Source organism: Amblyomma mixtum, chromosome 10 (genome assembly GCF_055824585.1).
Source record: "Amblyomma mixtum isolate Tamu chromosome 10, ASM5582458v1, whole genome shotgun sequence".
Classification (NCBI taxonomy): domain Eukaryota; kingdom Metazoa; phylum Arthropoda; class Arachnida; order Ixodida; family Ixodidae; genus Amblyomma; species Amblyomma mixtum.
The window spans coordinates 23,036,122-23,060,140 of record NC_143021.1 but is presented as its reverse complement, the minus strand read 5'-3'; the positions used below and the strand labels follow the sequence as shown (position 1 = coordinate 23,060,140).

Below are 24,019 nucleotides of genomic sequence, written 5' to 3'. Positions count from 1 at the left end.
ACCGAAACATTGCGATAATGTTACATTTTTTTATGCCCAAATGGTATTTCAAAGTATGTCCTTTTTTTGTAATGTTTTTGTAACGTTACATATAAATGTTCGAATAACCTTCCATAAATATTCTTGAAACATGTAAACAACATGAATGGAACTTTCTCGAAGACGGTACCGCAGCTCCGCACAAGCGTGCAGGCCTGCCAGTGGTGATGGCACACAACTTGCAACACTTTGCAAGAACCAACAAGAGCGACACCTTCTCCACTACACTACAGCGCAGCAACTCGTATTCACTCACCTCCAAACGGATATCATGCCGTCAACCTTATATACTCGCTACTGCGGGATGTCCCATGAGTGAAAGTGGAGAATGGATAATAACTGATGTTTTGTGACAAAATAATTGGGGTTCTTCATGTAATCTATGGCGAGTACTATCTATTGAGATGTGGTTACAAGGTACTGTTAGTTGAAAAACATCTTTGGTCCAAGAACAGTGAGAAAATTACTGGAAATCAATGCTCGAAATATATTTGCAATGTTTTTTTTCAGTTGTGACTCTAAATTTATGATAAAAATTTAGATTATATTAGCACAATGTTTGCTTAGAACGTGAAAGTAACGTTAGCTATGCAACTTAAAACATTGTATGTTAATTTTTAATGCTAGTGTAAAGTTACAGCGCAACATGTAACATTAATCCAACTTACATAACATTTTTATAACACTATACTAATGCTCGGTGCTACCTGGGAAGGTGTCAGGCAGGGAGACACGATCTCGCCAATGCTATTTACCGCCTGCTTACAAGAGGTATTCTGGGGCCTGAAATGGGAAGAGTTGGGGATAAGAGTTAAGGGAGAATACCTTAGTAATATGTCATTCGCTGTTGACACTCCCTTGCTAAGATACTCAGGACAAGAACTACAAAGCATGATCAATGAGTTAGACAGGCAGAGCAGAACTGTGGGGCTGAAAATTAACATGCAGAAAACCAAAGTAATGTTCAACAACCTATCAAGGGAACAGCTGTTCGCAGTTGGTAGCGAGGTGCTGGAAGTATTAAGGGAATATGTCTACTTAGGGCAGGTAGTGACCGCAGATCCGGATCATGAGAGGGAAATAACTAGAGGAATAAGAATGGGGTGGAGCGCATATGGCAGGTTCTCTCAGATCATGAATGGTAGCTTACCAATATCCCTCAAGAGAAAAGTATACAACAGCTGTATCTTACGGGTACTCACCTATTGGGCAGAAACGTGGAGGCTAACGAGGTGGGTTTAGCGTCAGTTAAGGATAACGCCGCGAGCTATGGAAAGAAAAATGATAAGTGTAACGTTAAGAGATCGGAAGAGGGCGGAGTGGGTGAGGGAACAAACGCGGGGGTAATGATATCCTAGTTGAAATCAAGAGGAAAAAATGGGCTTGGGCAGGGCATGTAATGCGAAGGCAAGATAACCGCTGGTCCTTAAGGGTAACGAGGTGGATTCCAAAAGAAGGCATACATAGCAGGGGACGGCAGAAAGTTAGGTGGGCGCATGAGATAAAGAAGTTTGCGGGGATACAGTGGCCGCAACTGGCAAATTACAGGGTTAATTGGAGAGACATGGGACAGGCCTTGGCCCTGCAGCGTGCGTAGTCAGCCTGATGATGATGATGCTTTATTTTTGTGTTTGCTTTAGGGATAACCTTGATCCTGATAACCTTTCATGTGGTCCTCTATGCTCTTGATTGTAGCTTCATAAACCCTCTAAGTGCGAATAAAAAGTTCAGTGGAAGTTCGCGCTTGTGTTATGTCATATCACTGGTTTTGGCGCTGTGGTACCTCATGGTTTACATCCTTGCCTTCCGTCTTCATCTCTGTCTCTCTCTCTCTAAATTGGCAGGGAAGGAAGCGGATCGCATGTTCTACCCGATTGCACATCATCATCATCATCATCATTTATTTACCCTTAAGGGCCCTTGGCTTAGGGCATTACATAAGGGGGGGAAGGTCGTTTCAAGAAATACAAAGCACAGGACACATGGTCAACAATAACATTATCAAAATAGTGACATGGGAAAGACACAGCAGCTCAAGAACAACTTGAGATAAGAAAAAAAAACAAAAAAAAACACATGCACACACTCAAAAACACGACAAAATAACTCAGCGCTTGAAATGTGATGATAATAACTGCCTGAATTTAATGGGTTCTGTTTCATTAACTATGAAATCGGGTAAGTCATTCCACAGTGTAATGGAGGTAGGTAAAAAAGACTTATTAAATGAGTTTGTGGAGCCGTGTATGCGCTGTAGACTTAAAGAGTTAAAACGTCGTCGTGAGGTGCGAAGCGGCGGGTGCAATACAGAGTTTCTTAGCTGTGGGAAGGTGTAGTACAATTTGTGAAACAAACAGAGCTGTGAAATTTTACGCCGGAGTGCCACGGGTTGCAGATCAAGGGATGCCTTGATAAGAGTTACATTGTGTTGTCTGCCGTACTGCGATCTGATAAAACGGGCCGCGCGATTTTGGATGGCTTCAAGCTGATCGATTAGATAATTTTTGATGGGGATTCCAGATCGCCGAGGCATATTCAAGTTTGGAACGGATGAATGTTACGTAGGCGAGTTGTCGGACAGAATGGGGTGAAAAAGCAAGGGATCGTTTGATAAACCGAAGCATTTTGGAAGCGTCTGTACAAATTTTTGCAATGTCCTCAGACCAGGTTAGTTTGTTGTTCACGATGATTCCAAGATACCTGTATGATTCTGTTTCGGAGAGTGGTGTGGATCTTAATGAATACTGATAGCTGAGGTTATTTCGCTTTCTCGATACATGCATGAACTTGCATTTCGAAATGTTCAGTTGCATGAGCCATGATGTACACCAGGTTTCTATGAGGTTTAAGTCGCGTTGAAGCAGAGTCTGATCATCGGGAGTAGATATGCGGCGGTAGAGGACACAGTCGTCTGCGAAGAGACCGATACGAGATGATACGGCATTGGGAAGATCATTTATAAATATGAGAAAAAGGAGTGGTCCTAGCACCGATCCCTGAGGGACACCAGAGAGGACTGTGGTATTTGACGATCTATGGTTGCCTATTACTGTATATTGTGAGCGGTCGCGGAAAAAGCAGTCGATCCATGACAGGATTAAAGGGTCGATGTGGAGGCAGGAGAGTTTTGTCATTAAACGCCGGTGTGGAACGCGATCGAAGGCTTTGGAGAAATCCAGGTAAATGACGTCGGTTTGAAAAGAAGAATCTAAGTTTAAGTGAAGGTCTGTAGTGAATCGAAGAGCTGGGACTCGCAAGAATGGCCTGACCTAAATCCGTGCTGTTTTTCATAAAGGCAAGCGTTATTGTCGAGGTGTGATGCGATCTGCGAATATAATATGTGCTCCAGTAGCTTGCATGGAATGGATGTTAATGAAATTGGGCGGTAATTAGAAGGGTCGGATCGGTTGCCTGCCTTAAATACTGGAGTTACTTTACTAGTTTTCCAGTCATTTGGTATTTCACCATTTGAAACCGACTGCTGAAAAATAATTTGCAAAATACGGCTAGAAATGCTCACAGTTCCCTTTAATATTTTTGCAGTTATGTTGTCTGGCCCAGGGGCGCTTGACACTTTAAGGTTGTCGATGAGTTTAGTGATGCCCTCATGGGTTATAAAAGCTGGTGGCATTTGGGAAAAACTAGTGGCAGGTATTGAGGGAATATGGAGAGCAGGTTCATGCGTGAATACGGAGGAAAAATATGAATTCATGACATCTGCGCGCTGATTCTCAGGGACATGTAAGCCGTCTTGGTTAATCAACGAAATGTTTTGAGTACGGTTTTTGCAAGGAGTGACCAGATTCCAGAATTTTTTCGGGTTGACGCGCATTATGTTTCCAAGATCTTCGTGAAAACATTTCTTTTTAGAACGCCGTAGTAAGGTAAAGTATTCATGTAGGCACCTGCTGTACATTTCCCATTTTTCAACTGAATTCGTATGCTTGGCCGCACGATAGAGGCGCTTCTTTTTGTTTGCTAACTGTCGTAAGGCATTGCTATTCCAGAGCTTGTTACAATCACCACGTATGCAGATAAGAGGGACATGTGTTTCGACAAGGGATAAGATTTTGTTCTTGTAGAGCAACCAGTTTTGTTCTACTGATCTAGAGGGTGCGGCTTGGTGGAAAAGGTGGAAAAAAGTTTCTAACTCGAAGTTAATAGCGCGAAAATCTGCTTTACTGTAGTCGCGAATGTACTTTAAGGAGCGTTGCTTGGTGTGGATGGGAACGGCAAAATTAAATACAAGCACCTCGTGATCGCTTAGACCGGTGATGCTTGTTAATGACTCAATTAACTCAGGTTTAGAAGCGAAAACAAGATCGAGAATGTTGTCACCACGAGTAGGCACTTTAACTGTCTGGGTAAAGTTAAACGTGAGAACCAAGTAAATAAAATTGTTCGACGGACCGGAGGGTGCTGACAAGGTTTCCCAGTCAATATCGGGAAAGCTAAAGGCTCCACAAAGTAGGAAGTCGGCATGAACAAAACGGGAGTACAGATCAAGTAGGACGGAGTGAAGGTCGGTAAGAAAGGAGGAGTCGCAATTAGGAGCCCGATAAAATGCAACAATAATATTTGTACAGGTAGGTAGGGATAGTTTAACGCAAAGTATCTCGTGGGAGGAACTAACATGGACGGGAAATCTATGCAATTCAGATTTCGTGAGAACAAGGACACCACCACCCCTTCTTCCCTCTCTGTCGCGCCTGTAAGCAATAAAAGATTTCGTTTCGGAAAGAAGCTCTGTGTCCTCGATATCTGAAGTCAGCCAAGATTCGGTAAAAATAGCAATATCCGCAGTGCTATCTTCAAGAAGGGATCCTACTGCTTCTTTCTTTGGGAGGTAACTGCGGATATTTGTCAATAATAGGGACATTTTCTTAGAAGCCCGTGCATCTCTGTTTGCTAATGACGATTGATGAGGACTGGCACGCAGACGGCGGAAAGGAGGTGGTGATGATGACTATGACGACGACAGCTGTGTTACAGAATCGGTTGTGTCATTGTACACGTACTGCTTGCTACCAATAACAAGCTTGTTGAAACGGATCTTGAACGAAGCGTTAGTTTGCTGAGCATACTCAAAAAGTTTTTTCCGGGCCAACCTAACACGGGCTGAATAATCTTCGCGAACATTAAACTCCGAGTTTTTAAGCTGCGATGTAGCTGAAAGAATTAATTATTTGGTTTTGAAACGCGCAAATTTTACAATAATGGGGCGATTCTTTGCTTCCATGTAACGTCCCATTCGGTGCGCACGCTCAATGTCAGCAGGATCAATTGACACACCCAGTTTCTCGCTGCAGAAGGAAACGACATGCTCTTCAGATCGCGCCCACGCTTCATCTTTTACATCCGAAATTCCAAAAAAGATAAGGTTCGACCTACGAAGGCGGTTCTCCGCGTCATCACATTTTTTCGGCGAGCTGTTTGATTTCAAACGAAAGTTTAGTACTGTTCTGGTTTGTGTTATTGTGTGGGCAGGGGCTACTCGAGTGATCGTTCTTAACATTTCTTTCCAAATCATCGACACGCAGAGACAGATGATTCACAGATTCTAGTATGTTAGACTGGGCACCGCGAATAGCTGACAACTCAGCAACTATTGTGGCGTGAGTTTGTTCTTGGCGAGCGAATGCTTCAGAAATAGACTCTAATGATACAGAGGGCCCAGGATTAAGTTCAATATCACCTGACTGGACGAGCATCAAAAAGAAAACGAATGCATTAAAGTAGTGGAAACATGAAAGGCGCAGTATCCGGCGAACACAATCAAGCATTTCAGGGGGTGGCACGACATCGCGAGTAATAACGGGTCATTTGAACGGAAGGATGCCGAGGACGGCAGGTAACTAACCTGCGTAAGAAGGGGAGAAATCATGACCGAGTTCCGAGCGGTGAACGAGCGAGTTCCAAGCGAGTTCCAAGTGGCTCCAGAGCAGATGCGTCTTTTCAGGTCGATGCGTATCTCCCGCGCTGATAGTTCCACCAGGTTGCCAGGCGTTATACTTGACAGGGGGCGGGAACGGCGGTGGAAGGCAGGTTTCAAGTTCTTCGTAGTCGGTGACGGAAGGGTACCAAGGTAAGTCGATTAAGTCGAAGAATCCGGGGGGTTTGTTGAAGCAGGGAGGCGGTGCGGTGATCCAGAGTAGAATAAAAGCCCGCGTAAGAAGGGGCGAAATCATGACCGAGTTCCGAGCGGTGAAGTGCCCCAAGTGGCTCCAGAGCAGATGCGTCTTTTCTAGTCGGATGCGTATCTCCCGCGCTGATAGTTCCACCAGGTTGCCAGGCGTTCGCTTCGAAATCGCTTCGAAATCGTCATTTTTTGCTGCGTATAGCCGCACAGGACGCGGTCTTGATTAACTGAGTTAGGCAGCTGCGCCTTCCAAACGTTGCGAAAAACGAAACTAGCATTCGCGCTGTGAAATCGTCACTAACCTGCGAACTGACGAGTCCCTTGACGAGCAGCGCGGCGGCCAGCCGAAGCGCGTAGTGCCCGACGGCCAGTGACAGCAGCGCGTGTGCGATGGCCAGTGACAGCGCGAGAGCGATGAGAGAGGCCCTCCGTGGAATGCGGCTGGCAGCCGCGCAGCCCAGGAGGTTGCAGGCCAGCTCGGCGGCGTACAGCAGCGAGAAGTCCAGCCGCGGGGTGCTGCCGCCCATCTCGGTGCCGGTCAGCGATGAGGTGTAGTAGGACATGCCCAGCACTGCCGCCTGCACCACCGCATGGGCACTTTACACGCGCTGCCCAGTTTCAAAGATGCTTTAATTCAAGCAATCACGCAGGGAGCGATCTTGTCACGTGCTATGAATTAAACCAGTGCTGAAATGAAAGCATCTCTCCTTGCCCTCCCTTTACGAGTACGTCATGGTGACCACCGACACCTCCAGCAAGACTAATCTGTGAAGCGAGCGCATTGTCTCTCCAGCTGTCTCCTCTGCCAGCGACATGGCCATTTTGGCAGCATCTCTGGCGGCAGTGTACGCGCCACGGATTTGCGTGGAACCTCTGGCCGCGCATAAAGAACGCGCAGGACATGCAGGAGGCGCAGAGATATGCAAAGCGCAATTTAAGTGCGTGGACCGTTAGAGCCGGCAGCCAATTGGAGCGCACACGAAGAGGAAGTTAGGCGAATTGAGTGCTGGGTGCGAAACCCACAGGGACACACAAACAAGAATGACGAGCACTAGCTCCTTTTATTCCATCATCCGCACAGCAGTTTTTATCCAGCCATCTCCACATCTTGAGGAAAAACACAGCGCACTCCTAAGACACGGACAAAGAAAGGCAAGACGATACAGCGCTGTATCGTCTTGCCTTTCTTTGTCCGTGTCTTAGGAGTGCGGTGTGTTTTTCCTCAAGAAGAACTACCTACTAGCCCGCTCTTCCACCCTTGCATCTCCACATGACAACCCGAACACGAATGATACCACAACACGCTAACGATGGTATAATTTTTATTGCTAAACTATCCACCAATGCACCGCAAACAGGCAGCATAAATCACAAGACAAAACAACAAAAAGGAAGCTATGCAATGAGCTTGATAATCTCATAGGTGAAGGCGGGGAGACCAAATCAAAATGAAACCAACGGCAATATTCTTTTATTTTTCGTGGTCTGATATGAATTGCCAAGATGATGAAAGAATAAGGATGGTTGTAGACGCCAGTCCTTCCTGCTCTTTTTCTCGTTTCCCTGAAGGCTTCGCGCTGTGCAGAGAGTATATAACCAACTATGACCTAGTCGGAACCAACATTCTGAAGGGTTAAGCACATTCTCCGTATGCCGTTCAGGACAGCAAGCTGCCGGGCCAGTTTGTGATGCATTTTCTGAAGAAGTTAGCGCAAAAAACGAACAAAAGAAAGGTGTCAGGCAGGGAGACACGATCTCGCCAATGCTATTCACCGCCTGCTTACAGGGAATATTCCGGGGCCTGAAATGTGTAGAGTTGGGGATAAGAGTTAATGGAGAATACCTAAGTAATCTGCGATTCGCTGATGACATTGCCTTGCTAAGCCACTCAAGACAAGAACTACAACGCATGATCAATGATTTACACAGGCAGAGCAGAACGGTCGGGCTAAAAATTAACATGCAAAAAACCAAAGTAATGTTCAACAACCTAGCAAGGGAACATCTGTTCGCAGTTGGTAGCGAGGCGCTGGAAGTAGTAAGGGAATTTGTCTACTTAGGGCAGGTAGTGACCGCAGATCCGGATCATGAGAGGGAAATAACTAGAAGAATAAGAATGGGGTGGAGCGCATATGGCAGGTTCTCTCAGATCATGAATGGTAGCTTACCAATATCCCTGAAGAGAAAAGTATACAACAGCTGTATCCTACCGGTACTCACCTATGGTGCAGAAACGTGGAGGCTAACAAAGAGGGTTCAGCTTAAGTTAAGAACAATGCAGCGAGCTATGGAAAGGAAAATGATAGGTGTAACGTTAAGAGATCGGAAGAGGGCGGAGTGGGTGAGGGAACAAACTCGGGTTAATGACATCTTAGTTGAAATCAAGAGAAAGAAATGGGCTTGGGCAGGGCAAGTAATGCGAAGGCAAGATAACCGCTGGTCCTTAAGGGTGACGGAGGGGATTCCAAGAGAAAGCAAACGAAGCCGGGGGCGTCAGAAAGTTAGGTGGGCGGATGCGATTAAGAAGTTTGCGGGGATACAGTGGCGGCAACTGACAAAGGACAGGGTTAATGGAGAGACATGGGAGAGGCCTTTGCCCGGCAGTGGGTGTAGTCAGGCTGATGATGATGATGAACCAAATAGCGAACTATTGTTCCATCTCCATCGTTTCTTGCATATCGCATGGGTTAGAAAAACATGTCTTGAGTCTTATGAATGCGTTGGTAATGAAGCACAATATAAAAGCAAACACCAACATGGATTCGTATCGGGCTCTGGAACACAAGTGCTGTTAGAAAAGTTGTCGGACTCCCTTCGTAGGAGTTTAGACAAAAACGAAGTGTTATTTGGTTTATTCCTTGACATTATTAAGGCTTTGAATACAGTTAATCATGAAATATTAACCACTAAGTTATATTCCTACGGGTTAAGAGGTATTTTCTACCCTTTGTAAAAAGCTACCTGTCTGAACGGTCGCAAATAGTTTCGTTGGGATGTGTTCGGAGCTAATCCGTCAGCTTTGAATGTGGAGTCCCGCAAGGCTCAATTTTAGCTTCTCTTCTTTTCAACCTTTATGTTAACGATGCCCACGAGGTTATCGCGGCTTCTCAATTGTATCAATATGCTGACGATACGTTGCTTATTTCAAATGATGTTGATTGTTTTACAGCAGTCTCTAAACTCCAAGATGATGCTATTAGAATATCCGATTGGTGTGAATCCAATTGAATACAAATTAATCCAGCTAAAATGAAGCTTATCTGCTTCCACAACCATCACAGAACAGTGCCGTGAGACTGCTCAGTTCTTCTTACGCATCTAACTGTTCACCTTTTTATTGTTCTCCTGTTACATGTGTTCTTTGTGTAAAATGTCTCGGCATTCATATTGTCACGTTGTAGTGACGGCAATCCAGCAGTCAGGAAAACAGCAACAAGCCTTGCAAACGAAGCTCTTTATTTGGGCTGACTTGCGCCCGCAAAAGAACTGAATCACTCGGCGGCAGCGTAAGCAACAAACGTGCTCGTCAGTCGTCGAACTACGAATGTCCTCCGCTCGCGGCATCGCTCAATTTAAATCCGGCAAGGAAACTTCGAGATAGCAGGACAAGATCATCTACAGTAATCTGGAAAAACCTAGATGCAGCCTTTCATGGCTGCGATCAATCGAGATTAGACTGGTCGCTTCTCGCGTCACGAATAAAAATGATAACACCCCTTTTCTGCGGCCTTGCGCGAACGAACGGACGCTACAATAAAACGTGGCAATATTAATAGTGACTTATCTTGGAATACACAAATGGCATATGTGTGTAAAAGACTTCGTAGCGTATTATGCCTAATCTACCACATTAAACAGTTTATGCCTTTCTCAGTTAGAAAGCTAACGGCGCATTCTCTTGGCTATAGCGTATTAAGTTATGGTATCTGCCGTTTCTATAACTGTTCCGGCACGTGAAAAAACATTTAATAGCCTCCTGAAAAACATAGCTAATAGTGTCCTTTATAAACCCGATAATCAACGACTGAAAAGTGTGTTTAAAGCCACGAAACTCTCCTCGTTTGACAATCTCTTTAAGCAAATTGTAGTTTTAAGAGACTTTTGGGAGAGCCCTTACAATACTGAAGCAATAAAACTCAAGCCACTAAGACACATACCGTGCTATGTTGTGCCAGGAGAGCGCACTCATTTTGGGGGAGCAATGAGGCGGCGCTATTACATTCCTTCTATCTTTAATGAGTTGCCAGAGTATGTATTCTCCTTGACTTCTCGCACAGAGCTAAGAAACGCTATATTATCGCTAGAAATGTAACTGTAAAGAGCATTAAACTTTCTGCCCATTTTTTTCTTTTCTCTCCCCCTTAGGGAAATAATTTTTTCTTCTTTTCCTTTCCTGACCCGAAAGGCGCGGGTTCTATCCCGGCCGCGGCACTGAATTTCGATCAAGGCGAAATTCTAGAGGCCCGTGTACTGTGCGATGTCAGTGCACGTTAAACAACCCCGGTGGTCCAAATTTCCGGAGCCCTTCATTACGGCGTCCTTCATAGCCTGAGTTGCTTTGGGACGTTAAACTCCGATAAACCAATAATCCATTATTCTTTTCCTTTCCTTGTTTTTGACACCGGTATCCATAATAAATTTCTTCTTTATTTTAGTGCACAAGGTTCAGTGCACGTGTACATATGTATAAATTCCTTTTTTTCGTGTGTCTCGTTCTCTATTGTATATATGGTGCACACCGGGCAACACCCTACAAGCCCTTTTGTGGCTTTGGTGTGATTGTGAGTGATTGTAAATATTTTATGAATAAAGTTTATTATTATGGAGGGATGGATGGATGGACGGACGGAAGGAAGGAAGGAAATGGAGGAAGGAAGGAAGGAAGGAAGGAAAGAAGGAAGGAAGGAAGGAAGGAAGGAAGGAAGGAAGGAAGGAAGGAAGGAAGGAAGGAAGGAAGGAAGGAAGGAAGGAAGGAAGGAAGGAAGGAAGGAAGGAAGGAAGGAAGGAAGGAAGGAAGGAAGGAAGAGCTTAACCCTATAAATCAGGCAATGGCTCACGCCACCTACCCCTGACACGAGAAATTTCACTCCTGTCTTATGGCGTTTGTTGTTGTACCTGGCAGTGTACTTTGCCTGTTGTGTTGCCTTTATGACGTTCGCGTTATATTTCCACCCTGCTAAAATCCCTTGTGGATTGCAGTATCTGTAAATAAATAAATAAATAAATTTTATCCAACCATGCCCAGTCTGGTTCATGTAAAGGCTGGGCTCCAGACCTTTCTGCATAGAACCCCTGGTGGCACTTAAAATCGACGTTTAAATGACCCCGACCTGGCTGTGTTTGAGTTGAGCTCTTGTGTCAAAAGCCAGTTAGTGGGTTCATGTAAACACCGCCCAGTCGGATCGGGTGTCGAGGGATCGGGTTCAGTCAACAACTTGGGGAAGTAATGGTGGTTCAACAGCGCAAACACACACAGACCACGAAAGAGGCAAGACACTCAAACCAGCGCTGAACTTACACAGTTGTAAATTGAGCGCTGGCTTGTGTGTCTTGTGTCTTTCCTGGTCTGCGTTTGTTTGCGCTGCTGAGCCACTATTATGAATCGATACCTACTAGCCCAATCTGCAGTTCTTCTACAGTTTATTCATTGGGGAATTAGAAGATTGCCTGAGCTCGATCCTGTGGGCGAGGCGCTTCAAAACGCTGCCAAGACGAAGTGTCGGGTTATTAGTTGAGGATAAATGCGAACTTGATATTCGCTTCTTCCATGGCGCCCTCACGACTGCGGTTGGACTCACAATTTTGGAGGCTGCCCTTGCGTGGTAAGACATGTTGTCGCGCTAGTTGGTTTGAAAATTGGAACGAAACCACTTTGGTGAAATTATATCACGAAGACAAAAGACACGAGGAGACAACGGACAGGCGCCTGTCCAATGTCACCTCTTTTGTCCTTGTGAATTTGCGCCAAGGTGGTTTCATTCAAAGGTTCAAGGTGCCTTTGCGTCATCGTGTTGCGCTGCTAGACGCTTGGCACCGCTCCGGTACCGCCGGTCTTGAATCGCTAATATCGAGGCATATAAGCACGCAGAGTCGGGGCGACCTTGCTCAGCCCGACCCCATGATTCTAACCGCCTCTATCGCGTTTATGTAAACAGGGCTTTCACAAGCTAGGCATCAGTGCCGCGTGAGTTGCCGTCGTTACGCAATGCACGCGAACCCTAGGAGGAGGAGGTGAACTTTATTGAAAAAGAGTTCTCAGGCGCTGGTAGAAGTGGTGTTCCCTCCCCGCGACAGGCTCGTCTTCCAGGCCGGGCGCCAGGTGGCCGATCGACGATGTCGTTCGGTGACCTCTTCGACCCGCTCCATGACTCGGAGTTGAACCTTCGGGTTCGAGCATAGCAGCGCGCCCTCACATTGCGCTTGCGTAGAGAGCAGCAGGCTCCGCGATGGCTTCGAGGGACCATAATGTGTTTAAAATGAGCTTCTGGGCGAGTTGGTATAAAATGCTTTCATTCACACAGCGCAAAAACGGACACGGACATGACCGGAGAAAAAACGCCGACTTCAACAAATTTTATTGCTGCGCGCAGCGAATACGTATAGAGTACAGCGAACATGCGCAGCAACGAAAACGAAATTCATGCTAAGATTGGTAGCAGCGCCAATTCGCACGGGTGATTGCATAACGAAAACATAAAGCTAAATCCTAAAAGGCAGGATGCAAACAACAAAAAAAAACGAATAGTCTAGTTCGAAATTCCCAAGCTCCTTATCACTTAACAACACTGATGGTGTGCTGTCACAGTCATCTCCAATTTCCGCGAAGTCACTAGCCTCAGCTATCTACCGGGCTGTTTTGCTGGCATACTTACGAAAGATTGTGGTTCGTCCCTAAAAGGGACCACGTTCCTTCTACTCTTGGCAATCACAGCAGTGTGTGCCGAGGTGACGAGATGCCCCGATGACGCTGTTGCTATGCTCCATGAGCCTCTCATTGAGACATCTGCCCGTTTGGCCATTGTCGGCTCGCACACAGGGCAAAGGTATCGAATAGACAACGTCCTTCGCGCACTCTACAAATGGTTCCTGGTGCCTGACTGTGCAGCAATTCAGGAGGACTTCACCTTCTTGCACAGTTTTGATAGCCTCTCTGGTTCGCAAAACACCATATGTATACCTGATCTGTTTCCTATTTTCTTGAAATGGTGGGCGATGGTGTGCATGTACGGTAATACCATCACGTTTTTTCTCATATATGTGTAAGCCCTCCTGTTTTAGGAACCACTCTCCTGCTTTCTTTGAGCGTGCTCTCGGCAACCGACAACCGGAGTGTACACTCGCGGACAAAAGTAAACGGAGCACGCAACTGTCTTCCAATATTTTTCACGCGTCACCTAACTGAAATTTCCAGCAGTGGTACGCGCATGCTGGTAGCGGAGGTTGGTGGGCTTTCTTTAGACAAACAACGCTTCTTCATTACCAATGGAGAAGGTGTGATTGCACTTCGAACGCAATAGCGTGCTCCATTTACTTATGGCCGCGCCTTTACATGGGTAGTCAGAATTGCTCAACGGGTCGCCTGGCAAGCGAAAGCAGAATCCAGTCTATGCTCACACGATTTCGCGAGAGCATCACTAAAGAAAGACTTTACAATTGCTCGTTTAACTAGTTTGGAGGGGGCTTAACCAACAGAAAGTACAGGTTTGTTTCCTCGCGGTGGCTACGACCAACACACATGGTCAGGATAAAAACAAATTCCCAGGTCAAGAAATCTGATGAATTATTTCACAGCCACTTCAGGCGTCAAGATGAAGGCATTCTGAAAACACAGACAAGATATTGAACATATTGGCCTGATCGGACATATCTGGTGCGTTGGTAAAAACGAGAAAATCATCAACATATTTAAAAATGCCTGCAACACTGGACCCTTTACTTCTACAGCAGGGCAGAATGGTGGGCCTGTTGGTAAGGCATGTCAAGGGACAAAACCAGTCAAAAAAGACGGAAACACAAGAAGAGAACGACACAGGACAACGTCTGGACTAACAACTGAATTTTTGATTGAGCACAGACCGCCAGGTAATGCGCCAAGGCAAACACTCAAACATGATGACTCAAATAATCAAATTCTTTTGCCGTTAACGCTATCGATGGTGAACTGACGCAAGTATCACCATATTTGGCAATCTGGAAGGCCTCAAAGATTTCAGGAGCCTTCGGTGTTTTTCCATAGCTCAAGATGGTGACATCTGTGGAACGTGGGGAACATTTGCCTGGACATCTACAGCAATGCAGAGCAAGATTACCATCTTCACCAGCGACGACTTTTGTTCTGTGCTTGCGCAACCTCTCGTTCACACAGTCCCCCGTCTGACCTATGTAAAATTTTCCACAGGTCAGCGGGATCTTGTAGATCACTTCGGTACGGCACTTTGTGTACACAGTTCTATGTTTGGTCGTGCAGCGCTTCTTATTTCCGCCAGGCATAATTCGTGCACAAACACCTGAAAGCTTAAATGGCGCAGAAAAAAAGCCAATTGACCCCTTGGCGCTCGGCGGCTTTCTTAACATTGTGCGCCACTTTGCGCAAATAAAGCTTTACTTGGACTTTTTTCCTTTTGTCAGTTGCATCACTGTTTCCCTTCTTGGCCATGCCTTTCATCTCATTTAATACGGATTCAGCGACCGCTCTCAACATTTCTGCTGGGAAGCTTGCATCACACAGACGTTGGGCTTGCGTTGTGACACTGGTTGGTACGGTGTGGCAGCAACTTTTTTCACGGCGTTATGGAAAAAAGCCTTGGCAATACCTCGCTTGACTAGTTTAGAGTGGTTAGAGTCAAATGGTAGCACCCCTTTTTTTGTTCTTGGTGAGTACATCCAGACACATGGCCTTTTCCATAAAAGGTTAGCAACAAGTCTAAAAAACGGATGGAATTGTTAGTGGCTAATTCGTGAGTAAACTTCATATGGGATGAGCAGCGCCTAAAGGCACCCAAAACATGTTCAACTATCATTTGGTAGGAGTCATTAGGTCCGATGTTTCAAAAGCACTAAAAAGTCATCAACATATCTGACAACTAGCAGAACACACCCGTCGTCCAAAAAGCTTACAATCGAGCGGTCAAACCTTGCTACGAAAATATTGCAGAGCACTGGGGCTACACAAGCTCCTATAAAAATTTAATTTTTCTGGGTATAAAAGTTGTTAATAAACTCAACCAGTGTGGAAGAGAGGTAGATTGCAAGGAGCTCCAAAAAACTTTCGCTCGGAATATCACATCTTCGAAAGGCCACTTGACCAGACTCTTCAATAAGTTCTTTCATCGCATGGAAGAGTTCGTCGTGAGGGATAGAGTAGAAAACGTCCTCGATGTGCACAGAGAAGGCCGTGTTTGCTCCTTGCAGGTCTTGCGGGAGCTCCTGCACGAGTGCCGCTGAGTTCGTGATCCCGAAATGGTCTATTGTACAAAGGCAATTCAGATGTCATTGAATATAGTGTCCAACCACCTTTTGCCACGAGCCCTCTTCTGTAACAATGGCTCTCAACGGTACCGATGGCTTGTGTGCCTTTGCTGAGGAAAACACTTGTAGCGAATTCCGGGAAGATTTCGTCACGGATTTGAAAACATTTTGTAAGTGCTTCGGAAAAGCCGACCAAGGTAAGGTCCGCTGCTGAGCAGCTCCTTGAAGAACTCAATTTGGACCAATTGTTCAAATCCGTGAAGAAATGTTCTCGGAATTCGCTACAAGTGTTTTTCTCAGCAAAGACACACAAGCCATCGGTACCGTTGAGAGCCGTTGTTACAGATGAGGGATTGTGGCAAAAGGAGGTTGGACACTACCTTCAACGACATCTGAATAGTCTTTGTCCAATATACCCTTTCGGGATTAGGAACTCAGCGGCACTCGTGCAGGAGTTCCAGCAAGACCTACAAGGAGCAAACACGGCCTTCCCTGTGGACATCGAGGACGTATTCTACTCTATCCCTCACGACGAACTCTTCCATGCGGTGAAAGAACCTATTGAAGAGTGTGGTGAAGTGGCCTTTCGAACAAGATGTGATATTCAGAGCTAAAGTTTTCTGGACCTTCTTGCAATGTACCTCTCTTCCACACTGGTTGAGTTTAATAACAAGTTTTATACCCAGGAAAATTAAATTTGTACAGGAGCTTGTGTAGCCCCAGTGCTCTGCAATATTTTCTTAGCGAGGTTTGACCGCTAGCTTGTAAGTTTTTTGGACGACGGGTGTGTTCTGCGAGTTGTCAGATATGTTATGACTTTTTAGTGCTTTTAAACATCGGGTCTAATGACTCCTACCAAATGATAGTTGAACATGTTTTGGGTGCCTTTAGGCGCTGCTCATCCCATTTGAAGTTTAGTCACAAATAAGCCACTAACAATTCAATCCGTTTTTTAGATTTGTTCCTAACCTTTTCTGGAAAAAGGCCATGTGTGCAGGATGTACTCACCAAGAGCAAAAAAAGGGGTGCTACCATTTGACTCTAAACACTCTAACTAGTGAAGCGAGGTATTGCCAAGGCTTGGTTTCACAACGCCGTGAAAAAAAGTTGCTGCCACACCGTGCCAACCAGTGTCACAACGCAAACCCAACGTCTGTCTGATGCAGGCTTCCCAGCAGAAATGTTGAGAGCGGTCGCTGAATCCGTATTAAAGGAGATGAACGGCATGGCCAAGAAGGGAAACAATGATGCAACTGACAAAAGGAAAAAAGTCCAAGTCATGCCTTATTTGCACAAAGTGGCGCACAATGTTAAGAAAGTCGCAGAGCGCCAAGGGTTCAATTTGTATTTTTCTGCGCCAGTTAAGCTTTCAGGTCTTTGTGCACGAATTATGCCTGGCGGAAATAAGAAGCGTTGCACGACCAAACATAGAACTGTGTACACAAAGCGCCGGACCGAAGTGATCTACAAGATCCCGCTGACCTGTGGAAAAATTTACATAGGTCAGACGGGGGACTGTGTGAACGAGAGGTTGCGCAAGCGTAGAACAAAAGTCGGCGCTGGTGATGATGGTAATCTTGCTCTGCATTGCAGGAGATGTCCCGGCAAATGTCCCGCACGTTTCGCAGATGTCACCATCCTGGGCTAAGGAAAAATACGGAAGGCTCGTGAAATCTTTGAGGCCTTCCAGATTGCCAAATATGGTGATGTTTCCGTCAGTTCACCATCGATAGCGTTAACGGCAAAATAATTTGATTATTTGAGTGATCATGTTTGAGTGTTTGCCTTGGCGCATGCGTGTTGATTACCTGGCCGTCTGTACTCAATGAAAACTAAAGTTGTTAGTCCAGCCGTGTCCTGTGTCGTTCTTTTCTTGTGTTTAGAAGTACAGAAAGGTGGGCAAGTTGGTTATTACTATTCATGGTAAAACAGTCTTCGTGTTTTTTCCGCGCTGTTTTACCATGAATTTTCTTGTGTTTCTGTCTTTTTTGGCTGGTTTTCTCTCTTGACTTCTCTTCTGCGTTTCAACTCTCTGTCTCGCTCCGCTAGAAAAATGTGGCTCAAAACAGGAGCAACGCACGAGCCAATGCATATTCCGTTTTTTTGGGTGACATGGTACCTTTCAACACTGCGAATGTAGATGGCAGGCAAGTTGCAAGCAATTCCAGAAAGTAATCGACGGACAAACCACTACTATTCTGAAACGAAATCACCCCGTGTCTCTCTATGCAGTTCGTAACACTGATCAATAGATCGTCTCGCGGAATCGAATAATTAAGCTCTTTAATGTCGACTGAAAAAGCCAACAGCGTCCCCTTTGGCCTTACCTTCAGAAATCGGATCACCTCGTCAGAGTATTCCACCTTGAAAGAGTCGTCAATGGTAAGACGATGTAAATTTTGCTGCATAATCCTTGCAAGTGACTTCTGCCATGTTCCATTTTCAGAGATAATTACCCAAAGAGGGCAGTCCCCTTTCTTAATTTTTGCAGCGAAGAAAAGTTTCAACCCGACTTTCTCCCCCTTGTTTATCGATTTAACAAGCTTATCCAAATTCATGGTGCTGCATAATCTTCTTGCCGCACTTTTTGCACGCTCCAGACGTACCTTGTTTCTTCTCTCGAACCATGAAAACACAGCTTCCTCTGCTTACGCTTTAAGGACCATGCATGGTCCGCAGTATTTCAAATAAGTAAAAAATCAATAAAATCAAACATGACCTCCGAAAGCACCACAAAGCCTCCTTAGTTGTCGGTAGTGAGAAGCGCTAATGAATTATCGCGCCAACAAGAGACAGTTCTTTGGATGAGTAATCTACGACTCTGAGCTTTAGAACGAGAGACAACGTCTACAGCCTCCGAAAGGCATCTCCCACTCTCTGAGCCAGGGGCAAGGCTCGACACCTGCCTCACCATCGCCAAACGTTCTGGGGCTCTCTTCCTCTGCTCCACGGCGAACTGGGGTCTACAGCTGAGAAGCCGTCGCACATAGGAAGGTAGCTGAACGGTGTCGCTAGTGGAAGCATCCGGCGAAGCGTAGGAAGCGCTTGCTGCCACAGAAATTCTGCTTTCCTGTCAACTTCCCGGGAAAGCTCCCGCCAATGGAATGCAGCGCTCGCAGGACTCGCGCCTGAGAAAGCCCACAGCCGAAGACAGTCTTTCAGGAGACGGGCTTGTTGTATCCATTCCGAGCGCAAAAGCTTGCACATCCTAGTGCTATGGTTATTCGGTGTGGCCAAGACGCCGAACAGTGCCACAAGATCAGGCGGCGTTTTGCTATAGCGGATGCAGAAACCGAAAGACCTGGCCTCTCACGAGACCACAGCTATAAATGATACAATGCGACACTGCTCGCTGACAGTGACAGAGCCCCGAGAAGATATGAACTTGCTAAAAATGAGGTACTGGCCGAGTTGGTATTGTGGGTCTGGCAGCGGCATGGTGAACGGTTCTTGCAAACACGTGTGCTTCATTTTGCAGATAGCCGCAAGCATCGCTGGACCATACTTCCTGAGCAATGCTTCTTCTTCAAGCTTCCTTCATGGAAAATGCACCCTCACGTGCCCTCCATTCAGTTCCTGCTGTCAACCGATAGATGGCAATGCAACCATAGCCTCAGCTTCCGTCGATCTCGCCTGTCTTGACCACGCATGGCACAACCCCGGAACGTCATCGACACGGACCCGACGGGATTTAAAAGTGACGCACCGGCCAATCCTCTTCAGTGGGTCTGGCAGCGGCATGACGAACGGTTCTTGAAAACACGTGTGCTTCATTTTGCAGGTAGGCCACAAATACGCTTTCAAATGTTATAGGAGCGATAATCGTTTCTTATTGCTGCTGCCAGACCCTCAGCCCTTGGCGTGTATTTTTTCTTGCCTGCTGCATTCCTTAAGAATTTTGTTGCAACTGTCCGGCGATGTCGAGACTAATCCAGGCCCAAAGGCACAGGCAATGCTAACAGAGCTGCTAGCTGGACAAGCACGAATCAGCGCAGAGCTTTCCGAGCTCAACTCTAGAATGGCTACCTTTGAACAGCGTATTACGCACATAGAGGCGTTGGCTTCAACTGCAAACGACGCTCTCCAGCGTGTTCATGATCTTGAGATAACTGTGGAGAACCTTAACGTGCAGCCATAACAAGCCTTTTGGAAACATCATCCCAAATGTAACGAACACTGTAGACTATCAAGCTTGGCCGCAAAAATGATGACCTTGAAAACCGATCCCGTAGGAATAACTTAATCATCTATGGCTTGAAGGAACCATCAAATGAGACTTCTCAGGGGCTATTAGCTTCTGTGTTGGAGTTACTGTATTCCAAACTTGGAATCCAATGTGAAGGTATTGAACGCTGTCACAGGCTTATCACGCAAAGAACTGAAAAGACGAGACCTGTAATCTTTAAACTGCTAGACTTTAGAACCAAGCTTTCCATCCTTAAAAACGCCAGAAAACTAAAAGGATCTGATACGCACATAAGTGAAGACTTCTCTGCGCGTGTACGGCACATTCGAAAGGCTCTCTGGGACAACTCGGTTCATATCCGCAAAGAAGCAGATAAGTATAGGTTGCAATACGATTCCCTGATAGTCTACAGTGTTCGTTACATTTGGGATGATGTTTCCAAAAGGCTTGTTAAGGCTGCACGTGCTGCAGTGCCTAGGGACACAGAGTGACTCGTCGATGAGCAGAAAGGTAGAAATGAGCAGAAAGAAAAGCAGAAACTGACTCTTTTGAACTTAAATGCTAGAAGCTTGCTTAATAAGATTGAAGATTTCAATTGGCTTGTAGAGTGTTACACACCGTCAGTTATTTGCGTAACAGAAACATGGTTGGACAACTCTATATCAGATGTAGAATTTTTGCCTCCAGATTACTCGGTTATCAGAAACGACAGGCAGTTTGCTAGAGGAGGGGGCGTAGCTCTGTTCATTAGAAAAGGCATTGAAATTTTTGTATTACCTGAACTTCCGAATACTGAGTCTGTTTGGTGCCGGATAAACATTTCTGGTTTCGTGACAGTTGTGGGTGCTGTATACCGTCCGCCGGGTTCGGAAAACATTTTCTCGCACATTACAGAATACATAGTGGAACACAGGCTCCACAAATATAAAATGATCATTACAGGTGATTTCAATGCTCCTTGTATCGATTGGACGTTGTTAATTTAAACAGGTCGTGACAAGGTTGTTTGTGAATCCCTAATTAATATGGCTATATCATTTGATTTAACACAAGTGGTTGTATGTCCAACTCGAGTAAACTCTGTTCTTGACCTTGTTTTTGTTAACGAACAGTTGCTACAGTACGGATTTCAGTGTGATGTAGTCGACGGACTGTCAGATCACAAGTGTGTTTTCATGCAATTTAATGTGCCTTGTGAGCCCCATAAGCCGAATTTCAATATTGTTAAAGATTTTACCCGTGCTAACGATCAGGCTATTACGGAACTGCTAGCGTTGTCTTTCGGAGATTTCGTGAAAGGCAGTGAAACGTGTGGTGTTGACGCTTTGTTAGAGCAGTTTTATAATCTAGTACATAGCTGTGTGCTTCATTTCGTCCCCACAAAATGTGTGAAACATAACCCGAAGCATCCGTGGTACGCAAGAGACATAATTCATCTCATAAGACGTATCAAGCGCTTGCGCAAGCGCAGCCGGTCAAGAAACGAAAGCCGCGATTCACTACTACTTTCACTCAAGTCGGAGGTAAAGACAAAAAATGGCACAATCCAAACACTTTTATTTCAACACAACACTGTCATCATTCATGAAAGAGAATCCATCGAAATTCTGGAAAACAATATTACCCTCTTCTCATGACTCTGTGTCCTTTATTATCAACGAGCAGCCTTGCTCTGATCCCGTAACCATTTCTGAAGCCTTCCATGACTACTATATCTCTGTGTCTTTCATCTTATACCAATCCTCATTTCATTCATAGCTCGGAAGACCCAACCTAGAAGTAAGTTACGCTGGGGTTCACAATCTGTTAACAAAAATTGACACAATTAAAAGTGCGGGACCAGACGCCATACCTAACATGTTTTTAAAGAGGTACTCGGAATGGAGTGCCCGTTACCTTACAGTGATTTTCAACAAATCACTGGACACATCCTCTATTCCCCGGGCTTGGAAAATTGCCAATGTCAGTCATCCCGGTGTTTAAATCTGGTGATAAACAACAAATTAGTAATTACCGATCGATGTCCCTAATTTCCTCTTGCTGTAAGCTTCTTGAGCACACTATTCACAAGCACCTTGTTAATTTCTTAACTTGTCTTAATCTACTGTCACACTGTCAGCACGATGCCGCCGCGGTGGCTCAGTGGCTATGGTGCTCGGCTGCTGTCCCGAAAGACGCGGGTTCGATCCCGGCCGTGGCGGTTGAATTTCTTTGGAGGAGAAATTCTAGAGGCCCGTGTACTGTGCGATTGTAAGGAGATAGCGCCACCCAGCGGCGTTCGTGAGGAAAAGAAGAAAAAGCACGAGGAGCGCGTGCGGAGGGGAACGCGGGGCAAGTCGAACAGGATTACGTGGCAGAGAAGAGAAGAGCGCGGTGGGCGACGGACGTGGACGAGTTCTGCTGGCTCCCCGAGTTCCGGGCTTGGGCTTTAGCCGCAGACGTCCGGGCCACCAGACCTGGACTTCCATCGTCGAGAGCCTCAACCACCAGGCTCAGGCGCTACTCTTCTCCGTCCATCCGTCAGCTGCTCTACATAGGCCGCTTCGGGCGCCTACGTGACTTTTCCGGGATACCAGACCTGGGAACCGTGCCGGGTGCCCACGAACGCTGCCGCTGCGGTAGCCTTGCATCGGCGTTTGGAACGCCAAGAGACTCCTTGACTACCCGACACGCAGCCAGTCCTCGTCGCTCGTTACTCAAATAAGACAAGTAGTGTGAACTTTCCTCTTTGACTCTTTTTCCTGCATTTATCATAAGCACTTTGTTCTGTTCCCCCGTGTGTTTTTCCCGTGTATTGTTGCGTTGTTCTCTTGTTCCTTTCCTTTCTTCTCGCTCATATTGTAATTGGTTTCCTTTCCGTTAAAAGCCGCCTCGTTTATTGGTTGTACTTTGGTGTTTGTTGAAAATAAGACCTGCAATCTCACAGAGTCCTCACAAATTTGGCGTCCACGACAGGACGAGGTCGGTTTTTATTTATTTGCCTGTTGTGTTAATTTAGGAACAATATGAGCGCTTCAGATTTGGTTGCTTTAGGCGAGCGCATGGGCTTGTGCGGCGCGGAGTTACGAGCGTGGGTGGAGGACGAGCTTCGTAAGGCACGGGAAGAGAGAGCCGCTGAGCGTGAAGCTGCGAAGCAGAAATTGGAGTTAGAGCGAGAAGCTACGAAGCAGAAATTGGAATTAGAGGCACGGAATGTAGAGGCTGAGCGAGAGGCTGCGAAGGAACGCTTGGAGTTAGAGGCGCGGAACTTGCAGCTACAAATAAGGCTCATGGAGGGTGGCGCAAATCCTCCGAGTGACCGTGGAGAGCGTAGCGTCGCACCGGCTAGCTCCATTAACCCGCACAGCCTCATACCACAGTTCAATGAAGCGCGGGATGACCTCGATGCCTACTTAAAGAGATTTGAGCATGTGGCCACGGGGCAGGGTTGGCCAAAAGAAAAGTGGGCAACGGCGTTGAGCTTGTGCCTTGGCGGCGAAGCACTTAGGGTCTTCGGTCGGCTCTCGCCTGAGGATTCCGTGGATTATGACAAAGCGAAGCTTGCCTTGCTTCAGAGGTTTAGGTTCACCGCGGAAGGTTACCGAGAGAAGTTTCGCCAGAGCAAGCCCCAGGATGGAGAAACGGCCTCGCAATATGCTGCCAGGTTGTTTAGCTTCTTTGACCGTTGGGTCGAGATGCGGGGTGAAGGCCGCACTTTTGAGGTGGTTCGCGAGATGGTTGTGAGCGAACAATTTCTGAACAACTGTCATTCTCGTTTAGCCCTTTTCTTACGTGAGCGGGAGGGCAAGACAGTTGCCAAGCTGGCGGAGGCTGCCGATCATTTTCTTGAAGCACAGCGGCAAAATAACTTGTTGTTCTTCAAAGAACAGGGGGAGCATACGGTGAATAAAGCCAAGGACGAGGTTTCAGGTCCACAGTCTCGCCTTCGGTGTTTTCTTTGTGACAAGACTGGGCACAAGGCGTCGGATTGTCGGACGAAGCCGAAGCAATTGTATTGCACCTGGTGCCGCGAGGTAGGACATGATGCCCAGTCGTGCAAAGCTAAGAGGCCAGGAGACCGTGAGGAGTCCTCCTGTTGCATGACACCTCGATACTCACATCCCGATAACCCTGCAGAGGTAACGCGCGTAGAGGGCCAGTTGGGGGAGATGGTCTGTCCTTCCAACCCGGTGGAAGTTGCTATGCCA

General features: G+C 46.3%; 1 protein-coding gene across 1 annotated transcript in view; it reads right to left on the bottom strand.

The window, feature by feature from the left end:
- LOC149325349 (solute carrier family 22 member 6-like) overlaps positions 1-24,019 on the bottom strand; it is a 213,799-nt gene that overhangs the window by 106,164 nt on the left and 83,616 nt on the right. The window contains exon 2 of the mRNA XM_089562702.1: positions 6,481-6,756. Within this exon, the coding sequence (XP_089418828.1) occupies positions 6,481-6,756 (276 nt within the window). The remainder of the gene's footprint in view (positions 1-6,480; positions 6,757-24,019) is intronic.